General features: G+C 38.6%; 1 protein-coding gene across 5 annotated transcripts in view; it reads left to right on the top strand.

Annotated features, from left to right (window-relative positions):
- The window catches only part of ATAD2B (ATPase family AAA domain containing 2B), a 144,080-nt gene that overhangs the window by 3,431 nt on the left and 119,783 nt on the right, over nucleotides 1-20,866 (top strand). For all 5 annotated transcript variants that reach the window (XR_005595927.1, XR_005595926.1, XM_039529400.1 and 2 more), the window contains exon 2: nucleotides 17,654-17,808. Coding sequence is in view for 3 of the 5 variants with exons in the window: in XM_039529400.1 (XP_039385334.1) it covers nucleotides 17,654-17,808 (155 nt within the window). In the remaining 2 variants the exon portion in view is untranslated. The remainder of the gene's footprint in view (nucleotides 1-17,653; nucleotides 17,809-20,866) is intronic.

Here is a 20,866-nt window from a genome sequence, read left to right as displayed (position 1 = left end):
AGCCAAAAGCTAGCAGAACTTGTTAGACGCTTTTGCTCTTCTTCCTTTTCATAGTTTTAGTGCATACATATTTTCATTTTCAGTATGCATTTTACACTGTAGCTTTAAGTATGGGAAGCTGTTGTTAATATAAGGGCTAAGAAATTGATAATGATGTGATCTGGAAAAGGTACAGAGAAGTGCAACAAGCATGAATAGGTATATGGAACGCTTCTGTATTAGGGGAGAGTAAAAAAACTGGGACTGTTCAGGTTGGAAAAGAGATAACTAAGGGGGAGACATATGACAGATCTATAAAATCACAAATGGTGTGGAGAAAGTGAATAAGGAAGTATTTTTTTTTACCCCCTCACATAACACAAAAACCAGAGGTCACCCAATGAAATTAGTAGTCAGCAGGTTTAAAACAAACAAAAGAAAGTGCTACTTCATCTAAATACACAGTCAGCCTGTGGAACTTGTTGCCAAGGATTGTTGTGAGGGCCAAAAGTATAGCTGGATTCAAAAAAGAATTAGGTATGTTCATGGAGGATAGATCCATCAATGGCTATTAGCCAAGATGGTCAGAGGTGCCAGCCACCCCATGCTCTGGGTGTCCATGAAGCCTCTGACTGGCAGATGGTGGGACTAGACATCGGGATTGATCACATAATTGCTCTGTTCTGTTCATTCCCTTTGAAGCATCTGGCACAGGCCACTGTAGGAAGATAGGATACTAGGCTAGATGTAATGTTGGTCTTGACCTAGTGTAGTTATTCTTATGTTTGTAAGCTCTCAGATCTCCATGAAATGTTAAAAATATCTAACAATTTTCTGTGATTAAACTGTGCCAAAATCAATAGGGCAGTTAGATGTCAATATTTATATAGAAAAAAATAGCTGAAATTAAAAAAAACCACACCAAGCCATGATTTATAAAATTGCTATTATGAGACAGTGTTGTAGCTGTAGTATTGGGGGGAAATGGGTGGATTGGCATGTCATGTAGGTGTGTTTGGAGGCAATTGTTTCATTTACTTTTCAAGTTGTTTGTAATGATGTCTCTCTTTAAAGCCTACCATAGATTTGTGATCTGAGAACCCCAGCTCGGCTGGAGGTCTAGTGAATGGGAAGTTAAAGGTTGCAGCAGACTCCAGGCGCTCTATAAATCAAAAATATTGTCTATACCTTTGTGAGCCTGAGTTTACTTCCACAAGAGTGTTGACTTGGGATCCCTGTGGAATGCTGTTTCTTGAATATGTTTGCAAATACCAGTCAGGGAGAATTGCTAAGATTATTTTTGTGTTCCATACCATTGATTAAAATTGAGCCAACAGTATGACAGTATCCTGTAAAAATGTTGGCCATACCTGATACAGTAGATGCGGGTCTACAAACTGCACCCATCTGTTTTGTCACTCTTCTATCACCCCACCTTGTGGTTTTTCTTGGCATTTTATAAGATATTTTAGGTTATATGCACACATTTATGTGGCTACACTTGAAAAGACCCAAACATAGGGGAAAGGAATGTATGAGATTTAAATGTCTAATGTATTAAATGTTGTTGAGTAACATGTTTCAGGTGATTTACTTGGTAGATTCAAAGACTCAGATGTAATACATGTGCTATGTATTGACCAAATATTAAGATTAAGAAAATCAACTTGCTAAATAGATCAAGGAATCAGATTTTTATTCTCTGTAATGGTATGGCAGTATTTAGTACTTTAAAATGTGAAGAGGAGGAAGTGAGGTGTATTGTTTTCATGCTTAATTTGTAATATTGTAAGTGTAATGGGAGGTTTGGTTGCCTTTTATGTAAAAAGTAAAAAATTACCATTTTACTATTAAAATGTGACTTGCAAGTGTTTTATGGCTTGATATTTAAACATTCTGACAGGAATGAAATTTATCAAACTATATAAAACCTACTTTCATAATTTTATAATTTTGAAAATTTAATTTTGAACCTCACTCAAACTGTAAAAAACTTTTTAGGTAAACTTCTTTTGACCCTAAAATACATGCAAGAGTTTCTGTTAATTTACAAAACTAATTTTTCGATGTCTTTTAGATGCTGATATAGGAATTGTGATTGCAATGATTGGGTTTAATTAGCCATTGAAATTAAATTTACCTTACGCCACAATATTGAGAGATGATTCTTTAACGTAGTTGCAAAAAACTAAAAGCCATGTATTTATTTCTCAGCTACTATTATTGTAGTTTTTTTTTAATCATGCCACTGTATTGGTCAGACATTTTAGAAATCTAGATAAGATTAACCTAATTTAATTAGGCAAGGAAGCATTAAAAGTACTTTAAGAGCTACTTGAGTGCACTCTGATTACTGTAATACAAGTTCCTAGCTAAAAGTAGGACTCCCAACATGTTCAGTTTATGCAGTAGCAACATAGAGCTCTCCATTGTACTTAATTGCTAATAGGAGCACAAACAGAACTGGGGATTGACATAAAGCACTGTAGTTACATGGAACATAAGCACTATACAGCATTTTTGTGGTTCATAGTAACAATAAATATATATCTCGATTCAATTTCTAAATATATAAAAATTAATTGAAATAATTCTTTCCACATTCAAGGTGTGATAATATAACTTTACAGATTCTTCTTCGGGGTATATAATCATGGCTACTCTTTAGTGCTTAAAAATACCAATTACTCTTTAATGGTCAACAATTGAAACATATTAAAATATTTTTGACATGTTTTTGACTTATTTTTATTTAAAAAAATATTAGTTTTAAAACTTGTGTAAAAATTAAAGTAGTATTTTTTCCTTTCAAACAGAATAGCAAAAGACGTAACATGTTTGTTTTTGTTTTGAAAAACGCTTGATGCAGATTAATGAGTATTTTTGTCTTTCCTTTTTCACTTAAACTTCCATTTTTACAAGCTGTAAGGACTTGTTGGTTTGGAATTTCCTTTTGATAGTTACCTATATGACAGTGCCTAACACTCTTAATGGCTATTCTATGTATTTGAAATAAAAATGATGGAAAATTCACTGATCTTGGGTCATGTAGGAAAAAGAAAATGACACTGCTTTGCACTTGTATTTAAAAGTTCTGTAAAGAAAAATATCCTTCCTAAAGATGCTCCTATATTTTCAAATCACTGAGTTGAGTATTAGTTTTACTGTTTTCAGTAATGCTAAGGGGAGTAGTTCAGATAAAACTTGCACAATTCTTATGAAGTTATGAAAAAGACTTTGGTTAAAGGCAGATTCTTGAGGAAACCCATCTTTTTAGGGTGGTAATGAAAGCTAGTTTTTTTTTTTCCCCTTGTTTTAGTGGTGTTCCTTACTTTTGAGACCTGGCATGAGAAATTCAGGAATAAATCATGTAATTTGTTCCTTAGTACTGTGTTGTTCACACATCTGTGCATAGTGGGAAATGGAACAATTGTTCCAAGTGGTCAACTTCCTGCCAATATTCTGGTATACATAAAGCCTGTTTGACGTTATATCACTTAATGTGCCCAAATGGACATGTGGGGAGAGTTTTTCAAAAGCAGTCTACCAAATCATTTTGCCTGCGATAATCTGGGAATTGGGTCACATACTAATGGCTAAATTTTCGTATAGAAAAATAATTACACATTTTGCTTGACACAGCTGGTCATATTTTGCAGTCATGCTATTCTGGATTTTGAACTCCTTGGAACTCAGAAGTGAAGCAAGATAAGACATAATTAGTATGTGAATAAGACCTCCAAAGAACATTCGGGATATGGTGTTGGTGATATAGTAGGTTGCACTCTTTCTTCTGAGTACTAAACCAGTATCCCAGTGTAGCATTAATGGAGGCTGCTTATGGAGCTGCCATCTTTCAGATGAGTCTTAAAACAGGTCACAGACACTTTTAATTAAAGATCCCATGGCATATTTTGCTAGAATTGTGTTTAGCTTGGGGTTCTGCAAGGTAATTAGCTCAGATAATTACATTCTGATCACCCAGTTCCCCCTGTACTTTCAGTTGGATGTGGTATATTGTTCTGTACTTTCTGCCCTAAACTGCTATATACTGATAAACTGTTGATGTTCAGCCCAGTAATTGAATTTATTACTGTATAAATCTTTATAAAGATCTTTTCACATCAAGTATCCAGTACCTAGGCGTGGATGACCTTTAGTTTTCTGCTACTCAGGTTGTAGCTATAACCTGGTCATTTCAGTGTGTTATATATTTTATTACTAATATATCACTCCCAGTTTGGGCAGTAAAAGCCCTCACACCACTTCTAGTGCAGAGAGAGGGAGGACAATGAGCTTATGTATCTTTCCAGGTATATTTCTCCATCCTTTTTTCTGCTATTTTCTCCCTGTCTGCTGGCTTTTTGTTTTGCTCTCCTTTTTCCTTTTACTCACTTTCCTGGTCTCTGAGCCTGGTCTTGTTACATTAACTTACTTCCTCATTACCTTTTGGAACATTTTTTGCTCCTCAGTGAGTGTTCCTGCTGCCCCTACCAAATCTCCTGTCTCAATTCCCACAACCCTACTGGTCACTGTCCAACTGCTACGGATGTTTCAGGTCCCAGCATTCTTCCGATCCTCCTGCTCAGTGATCTTCACCCAAATCATTCTGCTTATTTATTTAATTAGATTTATAGGAGTGCTAAAAGGAGTGCCTAGCCATACACTTTAGGCTTTCTTGACCGAACTAAAAATACATACAACAAACACATTGCTGTTTCAGTAGCAGTAGAGAGGAAGAAATTTGGCTGTCTACCTTGTATGATATTTCTGTAGCACCTTACATCATAAATCCGAAATAACTTTTACAAATTATATATATTATTCCCCCCCCTTTTTAAGTTTAAATTAATACAGTAGTTTCTAAATGTAGTTCTAAACTGCTATGTGTAGCCTTGGAGTTTGGGCTGTAGGGAAGGAAAACAATGCTAAGGAAAAAACCAAGCTGGTGTATGGTAGATTTTGAATATTTTTTCTTTTGGTTTTTGAACTTGCCATTAAATATTTACATGAACTAAATATATATTTCAAATGCTTTGATAATAGAATCTAAAAATTTCTGTAAGGTGGGAAAGATGCCTGATAGCCAGTTTTATGTTGAACTATATTAACTTTTTGTATTCTTCAATTTTTTGGTCTTAATTTAACTAAATCAGGGGTTCTTAATGTGGTGGTTGTGAACAGGTATCGGGTAATTGCAAATACTCTGTCCCTTTCATAGTGGTAAATGGGGTGGTCCCCGTATAGAAAATTGGGTACTAATATGCAAAAAAAATGGAGCAGCACTGCACTAGGTGGTTGTTTCTTGTTCTAATTAGTAAATTCAAAACTGCTCATCAATACTTGAAAAGAGTGGGAGTTAGTTTTTAGTGATTAGTAAACATCTGTATGACTTGACATGCCTGAAGTTGAAGGAAGTTGTAGGAAATAAGAAATTGAATAGACTAATGAAGATGATTCTTCTGATGTAAAATGTAAACATTGTCAAGAATGAAGTAGTGAGTGGAAAGGGATTCATGCTTCTTTTAAAAGTTCAGAAAATAGGCTTCTTCAGATTTATCAAATGTGCCACTAACTTAAAAATTGATTATTGAAGCAGAGGAGCAAAAGACAAAGTTTTGATGAATCTGCAAGTAAGGTATTTCTGATGCCATAGTCACTATTGAAGCGTAGCATCAATCATTATGAAGTCAGTTCCAAGGCTGGTCAGCAGCTGTTCAGCATCAGGAATGTTTTCTGTTCTTTGGCATCTAAAAACCCCAACAATCTGTCTGTGATTATGGAATACAAACAGTTGAAAGTAAAGACTTGGCAAGAAAGTCGCAATCTTTTTTATGCAATAAATGTCACCTTTCAACCTAGCACAAAGTGAGCAATTTCAATAAATGATTAAAGCACTCATCACAAATATACTTCTCCAGACAAATGTAAACTTGCTACTAGATGCTTTAAATAAAGAAACAGAGGAAAATTTAAAGAATTAAAATAATCATTGACACTGATGCAGCATAGATGGGTGAATATGAAGTAATTACAAAGTAATGATTGCATGTATACATACAGGGGAAAATGTATTTCTGCATAATGCTGTTGAGTATGTGTGAGAAAAGAAACCTGTAGAATATTATGTCCAAGTAGCTAAATGTGCCATCCAAATATTCAGGGAAAATTATGACAAGGAGAGTTCTTTGTGGTTTTCCTCAGACAACCTAATTAAAATGAAAAAGAGGAGAGCTCAGGTGCAAACATCATAATCTTCTGACCCATAAGTGGTTCAGCATTTCTATCAAAACCTTCCTGAGAAAGAAGCAACCCATAACACAGTCCTTAAGCACATTGCAGAAGGTAGAAAATACTTTGGCATCCACGATCAGCCTTCATGGTTGGTTGAATGGAAAAAGCAGGCTTTGTGCTTTAGTTCTCCAGTGGCACTTGATGGAATTTTTAGTAAGACTTTGTTGCTCTATTTTCTTCCAACTGCCATAAAACATGATTAAATTTGCACCGAGCATGAAGAGAACTTAAGTCAAAGAATTTTGCAAAAGACTGTAAAAGAAAGCACTAAATTTACAAAAGCAATTGAAAGAAGTTTGAAGGAATTTGACAAATTACTGGAGGATGACACTACTGTCAGTGTTGGGAAATCTAACTTGATCTAATTAACAACAAAGATCTAGAACTGTACAAGAACAAAACCAAAAAAACAGCTCAAGGAAGCTATGGAACCTTTCCATGACTCAGTCAAAATGACTGACCCCAAATATTATAATATTGATTATAGTTAATAATATCTATCACTTACCTCACTTTCATTAGTAGATCTAAAAGTGCTGTGCAAAGGAGGTCAGTGTCCTTATCCCCATTTTTTCACAGATGGGGAAACTGAGGTATAGGGAGGAAAGTGACTTGCCCAAGATCACCCAGCAGATCAGTTTCAAAGTGAGAAATTGAATCCAGGTCTCCTGAGTCCCATTCCAGTGCCCATTCCAGCGGGCTATTAATGCTTCCCTATAAAGGTTATAGGTTGAATCCAGACCAGGAAGAATAGGCTGAAATGTAGATGTTAGACAGTAATCTTGAATTCTTTTCATCTCTCCTAGCATGTAAAATTGAAGATCCAGATTTCCACCTCAGATTGGTGATGGGGTGGGGGGCATGTATGAACATGGTGGAAAACTCTGCAAGTTTTTAATCTCCCAGAAGGCAGGACAGTGGACTTCAGAACTTTTGTTATGGTTTTGCCCCTCCCTCCCCTCCCCCCAAATCTGCACTCCTAGTCAACTCTTCATCAGCTGAGTATGTTTTGCATTTGTGTATTTGTTTGGCTGCGATGGTTTAATAGGCTAGGTGCAGAAAAAACAAATAGGTTGTTAAAGTGTATTGGTGTACAAGGACAGATACAAAAGAGTATCAGACCTAATTAGGCTAGATTCAGTTGTGCACTTGTGTACAGAATTACACAGCTTTAAACTACACTTTTGTTTTATCTGAACTGCACTTCAACCACAAAGTGCATAGTGCCAATGTGATCTAGACCTGGACTTTCTTTTGGAAAAAGTGTATATCTTTTTATGTCTGAGGAATAAAAATGCTTATAAAGTGAGCCCACATTGTATAGTATTTATTAGAACATCCCTCTTCCCTCAAGAAAAAACTAGTAATATTCTAAATAGGGCATCACAACAGGCCTGCCTGGTATGGTAGAAACAAGGTAAATTCTTTAGCAGGTCACCTCTTTGTTCTCTTCCCTACTTGTTACATCCATCTTAAATAATAAAATCCTTTACTAACCCAGTTCATCAATACCCTGAGACATGTTTGCACTGCTGTTCAGAATATACAAATAAGCAGTGCTTACTGACCCCAGATTTTCTAAGGTTAGTAAAAACATTGCTCTTATGATCAATGTTAATGTCTACAAATCACAAATCTCATTTCAAGGAGATAAAGGCAGAAGTAGAGATACTTTTGAGTATCGTCGGTAAAGCAAATTTCCTGATAACATTTAGTTGTTTAATACAAGTACATTTCAGGAGGTTAATTTGGTATTTGTAAAATGAGAAAGAAGAGAATAGTAATTGAAATAATTTGGACACCTTTAAAACTACGCAGTTAAGAAATTAATTTAAAAATCTTGAAATTGAATATGTTGGCGAATAGTAGAAGAGGGAGACAAGATTATAGATGTTGAAGGGAGTAAAATAATAGGTGGAAAACTATTGTATCAAGTTTTGCTGAAATGATATGAACAATATAATAATTGTGTTGCTTGTAGGGTGACCAGATGTCCCAATTTTATAGGGACAGTCCTGACTTTTGGGTCTTTTTCTTATATAGGCTCCTGTTACCCCCTACCCCCTGTCCTGATTTTTCACATTTGCTGTCTGGTCACTCTAGTTGGATGTGGCCACAGGTTAAAGACATGGGAATAGTGTGGCATATTATTCAATAAAATAGATGATTGAGAGAGCTGGTTTTACCATGATGGAAACTTTTTTTATACCAGGGCGTCAACTGATACAAATTTCAGTGCCGCTGAATCAATAGTTGCACAAATGGGAATCTTCTTCTGAAATTCTCAAGTTGTAGATGGCCTAAATGTATCAGAACTCTTATTCCAAAACTAGATTGAATTGAGAGTGCCCACTTAGTAAAAATCATGAGATTAGATTATATTGTTGCTTTACTACACTTCTGATTTCCTGAGCGAACTGAGTTACTTCTTAGCTTGGTTGGAATTGTCAAGGCTTGTCGGAATTGACGACTTCATTATCCATGTGGATGATGACCTTCTAGGTTAATTCATAATCATATGTATTTATCAGGAAATGGTAAATTTTTTTTCAAGCCCAGGCCTAGATCCCATTGGAACTATACATTTTTTTTGGTTGAAGTGTAGTTCAAATAAAACAAAGGTGGCACTTGTGGGTTTGAGAAACACCCAGAAGTGTCAGAGACCTCTTTGATGGAGAAAGCATATGCTGGTCCTGCATCAGCAACTTTCGTCAATCAGTAAACCTGTGGGAACAGTGGTTGCTTCTGGATATCCAGACAGCAGCTGTAGCTAAGATATCTTTTTTTCATTTTCTCTTGGATAGCAGCTTGTAACTTTTTAAAACCATAAATACTTTATGTTTAGTATCCTCTACATGCTAGAGATAGCCTCTCTGTCCGTTAACTTGACAGTTGATCATCTGAAATGCTTTAGATAGCAGTGCCCATTGTATGCTTCGGGGCAGGCATTTATCAGTGAAGGGCTCTGGAGTTTGCTCCCCTTCCTTGCTTCATCAAGGCATAAATTTGTTGATCCTTGGGCCATCCTGCAAGGCCTGATCTATTTACTGAAGTATTTTTCTAAAGAAGTGGGTTGAGAAGGAGCATTGAGTTATTTTCTTTAGTTTCTAGTTTGGATGTTATACCAATATAATAAAAACCAGCAGGATCTTATTAAGAGGGATAAGGCAAGGATGCCACATTTATTGTAAATGTAATAATAAAGCAAAAGACAAAAGTAAGCAACGTTGTTTGACTAATTTTCTATTACTACTTATTCCTATATATATATACACTCTCTCTCTCTCTCTCTCTCTCTCTCTCTCTCTCTCATATTTATTCAATTTTGTATAGGTGTTATAGTTACCAGCCTAGAAGTTGCTCATGCCAAGTTACTGGCCAGGTATCTTGGTCATGAGGATGGAGCCGAGTCTGTGTCAGATGCACCTGATGCTCCTGGAGGCTGGCAGCAGAACCAGAGACTCAAAGTCCTCAGTTTTTGGAGTTTATTCTTATAGGAATTAATTCCTATGTTAGTCTATGGGAGCTGTTGCTGACTCAATCAGCAGATGGCACATTCCTGGTGGCTCCACACTGTTTAAAGTGGTACATTCCTTCCAGGTGTTTGGGGTGGATCGCAGTTTACCCTCTGGGGGTTGTCCGGTGGTCCACTAGACACATTCTTCGGCCGATGGATCCTTTCTAGGCTGGCACCTCCCTAACCATTCACATACATCAAGCATTCATCAACATACATTTCATATCTTAGCAGAGTCAATTAACGGCCTAAGGTTTACAGCAGGGGTGGTAACGTAGTGTTCACTTTGTTCTTCAAGTCAATTAACTTGTTTGTAAGTTTTACATAGTAATAAAGTATCTTTCACAGGACAGATACAATCAATGTTTTCTGCAGACAGGAGCTTACAAATTTTAACAGAAGAACTAAAAGATTTTTGTACTTGGTGAAACTGGGGGCGGGGGGGTCACTGTTACTTGGGGGAATCACTGTTAGTACCTTCTTTAATATCCCTACATGGAGAGTTCTTTAATTTATTAATATTTAAAATGTTACAAATACATGTAACAACATTGTGATAGGTGCATTATAGATTCATAGTTGAGAAGGCCAGAACGGACCATTGTAATCATCCAGTTTGACGACCTGGGTAACACAGGCCATAAGGCTTCCCTGAATTAACTTGTTTGAACTAGAGCAGCATTTCTCAAATGTGGCCATTGAGGCCGCATGCAGCCACCAGGGGCTTTTCTTGCGGGCACAGCCTCCTGGGCAGTGATGGGGGGAGGGAAGCAGTGGACCCTCCCCCAGGGCTACCAGCAGACATTGAGCCCTGCCCCTCTCTGGAGCCCACAAACGCTGGAGGAGCAGGCAGCCAGTGAGTTCCCCACCTTCCCAGGGGTGGTGAGGCTAATGCTTCGGGCTTCAGCCTTGGGGTGATAGGCAGCAGGCTCCAGTCATTGGGCTTCAGGCTCTGGCCCTGGCCCTCGGCTCACCAGTCTTGATTTAAAAATTCCCAGTGATGGAGAATCTACCATTACTCTTGGTAAATTGTTCAAATGGTTAATTGCCCTCATTGTTTTGTGCCTTATTTTTACTCAGAATCTGTCTATCTTAAACTTCTAGCCTCTGGATCTTGCTATATGTTTTTCTGCAGGATAGAAGAACTCCGGAACAGAAATTAAAAATATTGAAAGGGAATATAACAATACTGCATGCAAGCAGGTTTTGTTGAATTTCGTATTTGACATGATTGTAGATTAAAAGTATAGAGAAGGAAACATTCCTCTGTGCACGTGTGTATGGGTGTATTTATACAGTATATATTTTTAAAAAGCGTAAGTTCGTTTTCCCTTCATTCTCCCCTTTCTCCATCCAAGTAAGAGGACTGTAAATGGATTATAAACCTGCATGCATATCTTACACTTAGATTCTTTGCTGGCATTAGTCCATTAATTTAAGTGGCATTAGATTAGCAGAAAATTTGGCTCGCCACCTGTGCAGGATTCTCACCGCTGGCTCTTTGCCCCTTAGTATGAGACTAACTAAACTACCCGAGCTGTGAAGTTTTGTTTTTATTCTTGAGCACAACAGTAGTAGTGAAGAGCATGACCATTGTGCTCCTCTTAGAGAGAGTGTAATCGGCACCTTCCGAGCTTTAGTCAGTTCCTTACTTTCAGTTGGTAAAGGAGCTTCCTGGAGGAGACAGCTTTATTGTTCCAGCTCTTTTGTATCAGTGAGGTTCACTGGGTATCCTCTTCTACCAGTCAGGTCCAGTACAGTTAGGCAAATTTTTTCAGGCCTTGTGCTTCCATGCGCTTTAGAACTAGTTTATTTTCATGGTCCTTTAGCGCGTGTTCCTCTGCAGTGGCCTGGCATTTGTCTCGGTGCTTTGGAACAGAGTTTTTGTTCCTGCCACTGTGTTGCCTCAATATTGTTTCAGCCAACACCCTGACACTACCAAGATATTTTAGTGGGTGTTCTCTGCACCCTGGTGACAGCATTGCTATCAGCACATGAGATACCTGCTCCAATGCCATGGTTTCACAATAGTCTTAAGACTGCTCATTGCTTTATTGCCTGAACAGCTGTTTCAGTGCTGACTTAATTTTGAAGATTGAGCCTATCTCAGTGCTTGTTTCTTTGTTGGTCCTAGAGGTCTCTTCAGGTCTAATTTTTAGGTCTGACCTGGACCCAAGCCCATCCAATCTGAGCCTGAGAGGGTTGAATCATTTTCTGACTCAACTCTTCTGCCTGAACCTGAGTCACTGCCACCACCTCCTGCCCCTGAGGTCTGCTCTCCTCTGCTTGTGCTCAAATAAATTTGTTAGTCTCTAAGGTGCCACAAGTACTCCTCGTTCTTTTTGCTGACACAGACAAACATGGCTACCACTCTGAAACCTGAAAGGGTCCTGTTTTCCCACCTGACCTGGACCCAACATTTCAGATTAACTTTTACTGTGTGTGGGAATCAAAATAACTTAGGTCTTTTCCTTGTGCTAGATTTCAGGGTTTGATGGTGAAAAATGTTGCATAGACTACAACATCTATTGAATCAAATCTAATTCAGGGCTTGGTGCTTTTTGTATTTGGAGTGGGCTTGATTGTCTCACACTCATGTTAATGGTAGGTGCTGTATTTTGTAGCTTTCTCTAAACAGGTTAGGAATTAATATTTTAGAAGTAATAAAGAATAATTAAAAGTTACTGTAGCCTATGTTAAGCAAAAACCTGCTTTGTTTTTAATAATGGTGTGATATTAAGTTTACAGCAAGTTATCAAATGGCTTTAGGTGGTATTACATTGTTGTTCCTGTCTTTTTCTTCTTTACTCAGCTTTGTTCTTCTGTACCACTCAGGCTAGTTTCAAACCAGTGCTGCGACTTCACTTGCAACTCTGCTTCTCTGTTGCACAGAGTAACTCCTGGCATTTCAGAAAGGAAGTGTTCATTAAGATTGACTTGCATTAGTGGTGCACTTCAGTAATAGCACAGAACACATCTCTGGCAGTTCACACAGCATGTACAGATGTGGCTGTAGGTTATGGTATAGGACTATAATTTTATGAGTGTTCAGTGGATTCAAGGTATAGACCTTGCTGGTTGTTAGTTGCAAAATAGATTTGGTAATGAACATTTATTTTATAACTTTAAACAAGACTTGATGACCATTTAATGTTAGGGAGTTAGAGTGGAGAGCTCTAGTACCGATTTATCTGAATTTTAATAGGATTTTGGGATCCAAAACCACTGCTTTATTTTAAAGTTTTAAAATTTGATTCCGCATTGTTGGATAAGAGATGAATACTTTAAAAAATTATAAGGAGTTAGATCTGCAAAAAGCCAATCTGTATGTTCATTGGGGGAAAAAGTGTCTTTTTAATCCTTGTCAAGCTAGCTTGTATTTGGATCCTAGTGAAGACAAGGCAGTTATAGTTTTACATGTTTGCTAGGCTAACCCACATGGTTACTTTAACTAACTAACAAGTGTTAAAATTGGGATTTTAACATGGGTTAATTAACATATGACATGCAACATGGGCAAAAATGTATGTTTTTTGTAAATGGAGAGATCTTATAATATGACATTTATGGGGCTGAATCTTAGCCAGTTGCCCAATACTGTAATAGTTTCTCTCCCTTTGCATGTGTAACAAAACTCCACCTGCCAAACCCTCCTCCAAAATACATGTTTCTTAATTGTTTTACCCTTGAGTAATTGCAGTTTGTCATTCTAGTTAGGCAGCCCATAAAGCCTGATGCGTAAATTGGAGATGCATAATCAGTTTCTGTATGAGTAAAATTCTACTTTGTTCCTAGTTTAAACATTTCCTGACATTTCTAATAGCCCTGCTACCTAGGAGATTGAGTGTCTTGCTGTTGCAATAGAAGCTGTGTAATCTCCACATTAAGACTGCTGCTGTGTGATCCCAAATTCCCCATTCCCACAGTCTTGATTATTTCTTATTTAATTTACCTTCTTCACTGGAAAACTCTAGTGTTATCTGTACAGTCATTTCCTATGCAGGTCTCTGAAGTTGCCTCTTGTTTTCTTCTGGCTGGATTGTTATGATCAAGTTATCTCCTGCAGTCTTTGAGTACTTCACAGAGGTGTTGAGGCTAAACCCATTAATGCTTGTAAAGTACTTTGACAGCACATTAGATATATGCAATAGAAGTGCAAAGTCCAAGTGATGTTAACCAACGGTTGTGTGATGATTTGACTTTCTGCAAAGAGAAAAAATAACAATATGCAAAACATTTGTGTACACTTCTTAATATTCATATAGAGGCACCATCAATTGAATATGCTCTGTCTGGTTCTTGCTAGATCTTAGTATCCTCATCTGCCTCTGCCCTTCATTCTATTTTCTGATCTTTTCACAGTGATCCAAACCCAGATTCCATTCTTGAAGGGTCAGGGTAGGCTCTACATTGCCACCTACCTCTGTATATTCTCATCACCTACTTTCATTTGTTTCCTGTTGGCTTCCAATTCCAATTCCATCACCATCATTTATTTTATATCTTACAGTGGTGCTGCATTTTGTGCATAGATCTTTCATTTCTGCCTTGAAAGGGTCAGCAGTTTCCCATGTTCATGTGCTGTTTCTGCCAGTTGTGTGACTAGTTTACCTTTGGTGCAGTTTGGGAGTCATTTTTGGCTTCATACTGGCACATGAAAGTGGCTCAGCCTCTACATTGGACTCCTCTTCTTCTGTCAGACAATCAGGATTCTTTTGTTGAATTCTTAGCTTAACTTTGGTACAAGTTCCATACTGTGTCAGAACATACTGTATATATAGTTTTCTATTCTCCATGACAGTATGTCTCTTCCACTACACTTTAACCACCAGCACCCTATTGGTAATATATACATCATTTCATTATGGCAAATCACTGGATTTTTACTATAGTAGACATAATAAAAGATGACTTCAGTATTTTACTGAAACCCACAGCCAGTTTTCTTTGTAGAAGGGATGAGTCTTGAAAAGTTTACCTGACAGCTTTCTAGCCCAAAGAATGTGGGGCTTGTCTATGGTGCTGCAGCTGTGCTTTTATAGTACCATAGTGTAGAAACTTGCTACAGTGACGGAAGGAATTTTGCCATCACTGTAGTTAATCCACCATCTAGAAAGATAGTACACAGTACTTAGGATGGATCTTTAACTTTGGGCTTGGCTACACTTGAGAGTTGCAGTGCTGGGAGTTACAGTGCTGGTCGTACAGCTGTGTAGGGAAAGCGCTGGTGTGTGGCCACACTCACAGCTACCAGCGCTGCAGTGTGGCCACATTTGCAGCGCTGTTGGGAGTGATGCATTATGGGCAGCTATCCCAGTGTTCAAGTGGCAGCAACATGCTTTTCAAAAGAGGGGGTGGGGTGGAGTGTGACAGGGACCGGGGGGAGAGAGAGAGAGAGTGGATTTTTGGAGCTGACACTGTGTATCAGCTCCCTGCCTTGCAAAATCAGAAAAATTTCCCGACCCCTTACTCTTAACTGCAAACAGCCTGCAGACCAGATAAGCAGCTGCTCCAACGGACTCCCTTTCTCCCCCCTGCCCCCGCTGTTTCTATCCTCAAGCAAACACTCATCCCCTTGCCTGCCTCATTCACAGCAAGGTAGCGGGTTATCTCATTTGATTGTTCGCAGTTACAGATTGTTCACAGCAAACAGGAGCTGTGTTTGTGTTTTAGATAAGCAGCTCCCGGACCCCTGAGTTCACAACAAAACAAAGAGAGGCAGCATAACAAAACAAAGAGAGTAATTTAGTTAAAAGCATTCTGGGATGTCTCCTAATACCCTGGAGGCCAATAACAGCGCTGGTGTGTGGCCACACCTGACGAGCAGCGCTGCATCACCAGCGCTGCACTCGTTATACCCCAAGCAGACCAGGTGTACAGCCAGCGTTGCAGCCAGGGAGTTGCAGTGCTGGATGTGCCTTGCAGGTGTGGACAGTTACTAAGTTGCAGCGCTGGAAAGCCTCCACCAGCGCTGCAACTCTCAAGTGTAGCCAAGCCCTTTGAGTAATTTCTTTGGTGGGAAAAGATTGTGTTTCACTGAAATCTGCTGGGTTTTTTTGCATTTTTTTAATGTTTACATTTTTTGTTTGATTATGGACAATTCCCACTGAAGAAGGGACGTTTTTAGTTGGCTAGAAATTGTGTATGTCACTTATTTTTGGGTCTGGTAAGATGTCTTGCTATCTCCCTTGTCTGCTTTTTTTCCTTATGAATCAATGTGGTTAATAGCAATTTCAGCATAGTATGGTATTTAGAAGTATTCTTTCTACTAACTCTTTATGCTGTTATTGAAAACTGTAAAGGAAGAGTGTTGAAAAAGATAAAAGCATTTAGTTTCTTTTTAAATATTTTTGATTTCTGATAAAAGCTTCTGAAAATATCTAACACTTTTCATTTTTTATTGAGATAGATATCTCAATATTTGCACATTTTTTAACTGAAAACACAAAACCTAAAATTGTCCAGACATTTTGGTGATGGATGCTTTAGAATTCATGTGTTAATCACTTTGCTAAAGGTATGAGAGAGAACCGGTCATAGTATCTTGCTGTTTCTTATTCTAATAGCTACTTAAAAAAATTCAGTAGTACAATAGAGAGAAAAGGTGTTTTATGAATTACAGTAATAGTGAGGGCAGTAATGTTTCCAGGGATACATACAGTACATTGAGTTTTAGAAAACTACAAATATTTAGTTTAGAAGCATTATAAAGAATTATTGATAAGTACAGAATTTTAATATTTTATACTCATCAGGTCCAGTGTTAAGTCTTTGCTAGGTGAACTGGTGAGTTAGCATTCAGCATGTGTGCATTTTTAAGGTACAGTAACTCCTCACTTAACGTTGTAGTTATGTTGCTGAAAAATGCGACTTTAAGTGAAACGTTGTTAAGCTAATCCAATTTCCCCATAAGAATGAATGTAAATGGGGGAAGGGGAGGGTTAGGTTCCAGGGAAATTGGTTTTTGCCATACAGTACAGTACTGTAGTTGGGAGGTGCCTCCGCCTTACCCCACACAGGCACAGCCCACTGGCGCTGGAGACAATGAGGCAGGCAAGGAGGCTGAAGGTGCTGTAGGTTAGGAGAAGCACGTTGTGCAGTGGCAGCTTCCCCTACTCTGCAAGCAATGGGGGCGGGCGGCTCAACCCTTGGCCCGCCCACTCCACCCTTTCCCCCAAGTCCCCACCCTTAACCCGCCTCTTCTCTCCCCCCTCCCCCTTTACTCCACACGCTGCGTCCTCGCTCCTTCCCTTGCCCTCCTGCCCATGGCAGTCAGCTGGCTTGCAGGGCAGGAAGGAGGGGGGAGGAGTGAGGACTCGGCGCTAGCTTCCTCCCTCCCTCCCTCCCCTGCCTCCTGCCTGCGGCAATCAGCTGATTTGCGGCGTTCAGGAGGCAGGGGAGGGAGGGCGAGCCTGCATGCTGAGTCCTCTCTCCTCCCCCCTCCCTCCTGCCTCCTGAACACTGCAAGCCAGCTGATTGCTGCAGGCAGGAGGTGGCGTGGGGGGAGAAGGTGCTGATCCACGGGGTTTGCTGGCGGGCAGGAGGCACTGTGGGAGGGGCGTAGGGGAGCTGATAGGGGGGCTGCTAGCTGTGGGCAAAGCAGACAACCAAACGACGTTATGGCGAAGCATTCCACAACTTTAAATGGAGCATGTTCTGTAATTGAGCAAGGACATAAGATCGAAACAACGTTAAGCAGGGAGTTACTGTACATGTGTCGTGTTCCATAAGCATCAATAAAGCACTGCTATGTTTGTGTGAACTGGGTTTGACTTTCTTTGAGTGAGTAGTGGAATCTTATTTTTGTTATGGAAGTGTAAAAATGAACCAATCAAATGTGGTGTGATGCTTTGCTTCTTTCAGAAAGATGAAGGTAGTGATGGTAGTTTGAGTGATAGCCACATATCCCCTCCAGCCAAACGTACCTTGAAACATGCTGATCCTGTGTGCAAAGACAAATCAAAATCACGCAGTACTGGGCAGCGAGAGGAATGGAGCATTTCAGCTGGACAGTCCAGGTAATCTGGTGCACTTTTCTTATAGTCTGCATTGTCTTACTTCTGGAATAAGAACTATGTGAATCCTATGGGTTGTGTTCCTCCTTATGTGACACCACTTTATCTGTTAAAATGGGAATGGTGGAATGTGTTGGAGTCCAGTTGTATGTTGTTTGTGCATCCAGAACTCTGTGACTTCATTAGGAGTTCTATGTACTCAAGGAATAAGCAGCTGACCCTAAATTTAGAAGCAGGCGAAAGTACTACGCATTCCATATAGCCACAACTGAAGGAGACATTTGTTTAATTTTCTGACCAATTGATTTAATTTTAAGAAAAAGTTTCCAGGTTTAAAGAAGTTCAATTGGATCCAAGTAATTATGTGAATATATGGACACCAAGCAAAAGCCTCAAGCTGTTGTGCCTGGAACAGCTTGTTTGAACACTGATCTTGGCCCTTGTAACTGCTACTGCATATTGTATAGGACTAGGCATTCTTTGTTTCATATTGTGTTAAACTCAGTAAGTGAGAGACAAAGTCACCCTTGTTACTGTTAGCATATGGGAACTACAATAGCTAATTATAAGGCAACACCCCCTAAGGTGGGACACATTTAAATACCAAATTGATTCAAATTGATGTGGATAAGACAGGTGATTATTTAAACTGAGAACTGTATGACTACAGTGTATTATATAGCATGCTTCTTTCAGAAATCATCTTGGAGCATATACAGCCACCTCTTATATGCTGGTCATTTAACAGTCTACACCAGCACTACACAACAGTTTAGCTGTTAGATAAGATGTAAAGAATACACGGTGGATTGATTTAAGTCAAAGCAATTTAAATCACCGATTTTAATCATGATTTAAAGCAGCAAACTAGAAACCTTGTTTAAAATAATTGATTTTAATCATGCTTTGCTTTTGAACTTTTTAATTATTTTCCTAAAGAAAGGTTGATTCTCATTTTGTTGATAACCAATAAGATATGTTGAATTGCAACTATGAGTAGCCTTTATGCAAAATGTAGTGCTTCTTTTTGCTAATCAGTGATACACTATCTCAACACACATTTATTTACACAATTACCTAGTTATCAAATTATCAAAGTTTATCAAAACCTATTTTACATTAAAAAAGGAAGTATTATTTATAGTTAGTGAATTGAACTGGTAGTTTTTGTCATCTGTCCTTTAAGATTTTAGAACTAGTGTAGGTCTCATCCTTTCAGACCTTGTCTTTTATTGATAGATTGTAAGGGGAAAGCAAGCTTTCCTGCTTTTTCAATTCCCGGTTGGTCTCTTCACTTTGAATGAACTAGTCATTGAACAAGACTAGTTGAATAAAGTGAAATGAAAAAAATGTTCTCCCTGCACCTGCAGAATAGGCTATTGCTGTCAGGGCGGTTCTAGCAATTCGGCCGCCCCAAGCACGGCAGCATGCCGCAGGGGGTGCACTGCCGGTCCCGCGGCTCCGGGGGACCTCTTGCAGACATGCCTGTGGAGGGTGCGCTGGGAGGGCGGCAGGTGGCTCCGGCAGACCTCCCGCAGGCATGACTGCAGAAGGTCCGCTGGAGCCGTCTGCTGCCCTGCCGGCAAAATGCCGCCCCAAGCGCGCGCTTGGCGCGCTGGGGTCTGGAGCCGGCCCTGACTGCTGTCAAAAACATTTATCACTTCAGAAAACTGCAGTTCCAGATGCTTATTCTGTGACTTCCACCAGTCCAGTGGTTTGACTTTCTTTAAAATGGGCAGCAAACATGTACTGCTTAATATTATTCTATTTACTGTAAACAATTATAATAGATTATAATAAGCTTAGGCCTACACCTATGTCAATTTCAAATTTAACTTTAAATAAAATACAGGTTTATTTTTAAAAATAAGTTAATTTAAATAAAATCTGAGGTATTTTTAATTGATCCTGGAAGAATATCACTTAGGTGAACTCAATTTGCTTGAACTGAAATTTGGCCAGGACATTGGGCTAACATCATTGCTCCTTTAAGAAGTCCTACGATGTGTCTGATGACTGGATCTTGGTCTGTTACAGAAACTAGATTTAAAGTAGAGAACTGAGATTAAAATAAAATTTTAACAATGGGCTACTTGAACAAGCCCAGAAGAGCCATACATAATAACCTGTGTGGAGATTCTGCTTTTTGGTATTAAGCAACAAATACATGTGACCATAAAGCCATTACTAATGTTTGTTTGTCAAAAATGCCTGAGAGGGTCATGATTTGCAGATGCAATTCTCCCATGTGTTCCTATCCATCACTGTGACAAAGTTTTGAGGTCTACCAAGGTGAGTCCCTTGTTTTATGAAAAATTTGTACGCCTTTCTCAGGTAAATAATAGCAGAAGCCCATGTCCTAGTTAAATCCATCTCTTCAGAAGTAGACATTTTTGCAAGAGTAAAGGGGCAGTGAAGCCTGGGTCAAATGATTTCACTTTTCCTTTTTCAACTGGTTAATTTATTCACTTTCCAACCTAAAATCAGTTGTCCCACCCGCCTTCCACTTTGCACAATAGTTATTGCAGTTCAATGGTCCTTATACACATTGTAAAGCACTTAAGATCCTTCAGGATGACAGGCGGTATATGAATATAAATTCTTGATTTGACTAATCTGTTTTGATTTTATATGTTCTGGTACCACAGGGTATTTTCAGCTAATATTCTATCATGATTTTAGGGCATTTATACATTTTAATTCTAACAGTATAATTTATGTTTTAATAAGTTTGTATTTCTTATCTGTTAAGACTATCTTTTACTCTAATGTAAAAATCAAGACTGAATATATGGTACAATAATTTTGTTAACCCTTGTAGTTTTTGGAAGAGGTTTGTATCATGTTTTGGCTTTCACACCAACCCATTGGGAGTTAACTTTCCTAAAGGAAAGTTAACTTTAAAAAAAAGAAACAAGAATACTTATGATTGAGGTCTGTCTTAAGTAATATTTTTACTGTTGATTTAAGTAAACTTGATGTCAGTCTCTTTCCCTTCAGTTATTAGATTTGTTAAATAGATTTAATTTTTTTGTTTTCATAACTTTGCCCTGTGCATTTT

Source organism: Mauremys reevesii, linkage group 3 (genome assembly GCF_016161935.1).
Source record: "Mauremys reevesii isolate NIE-2019 linkage group 3, ASM1616193v1, whole genome shotgun sequence".
Lineage (NCBI taxonomy): Eukaryota > Metazoa > Chordata > Testudines > Geoemydidae > Mauremys > Mauremys reevesii.
The sequence above is the reverse complement of the archived record's forward strand: the minus strand, read 5'-3'. Positions and strand labels throughout refer to the sequence as shown.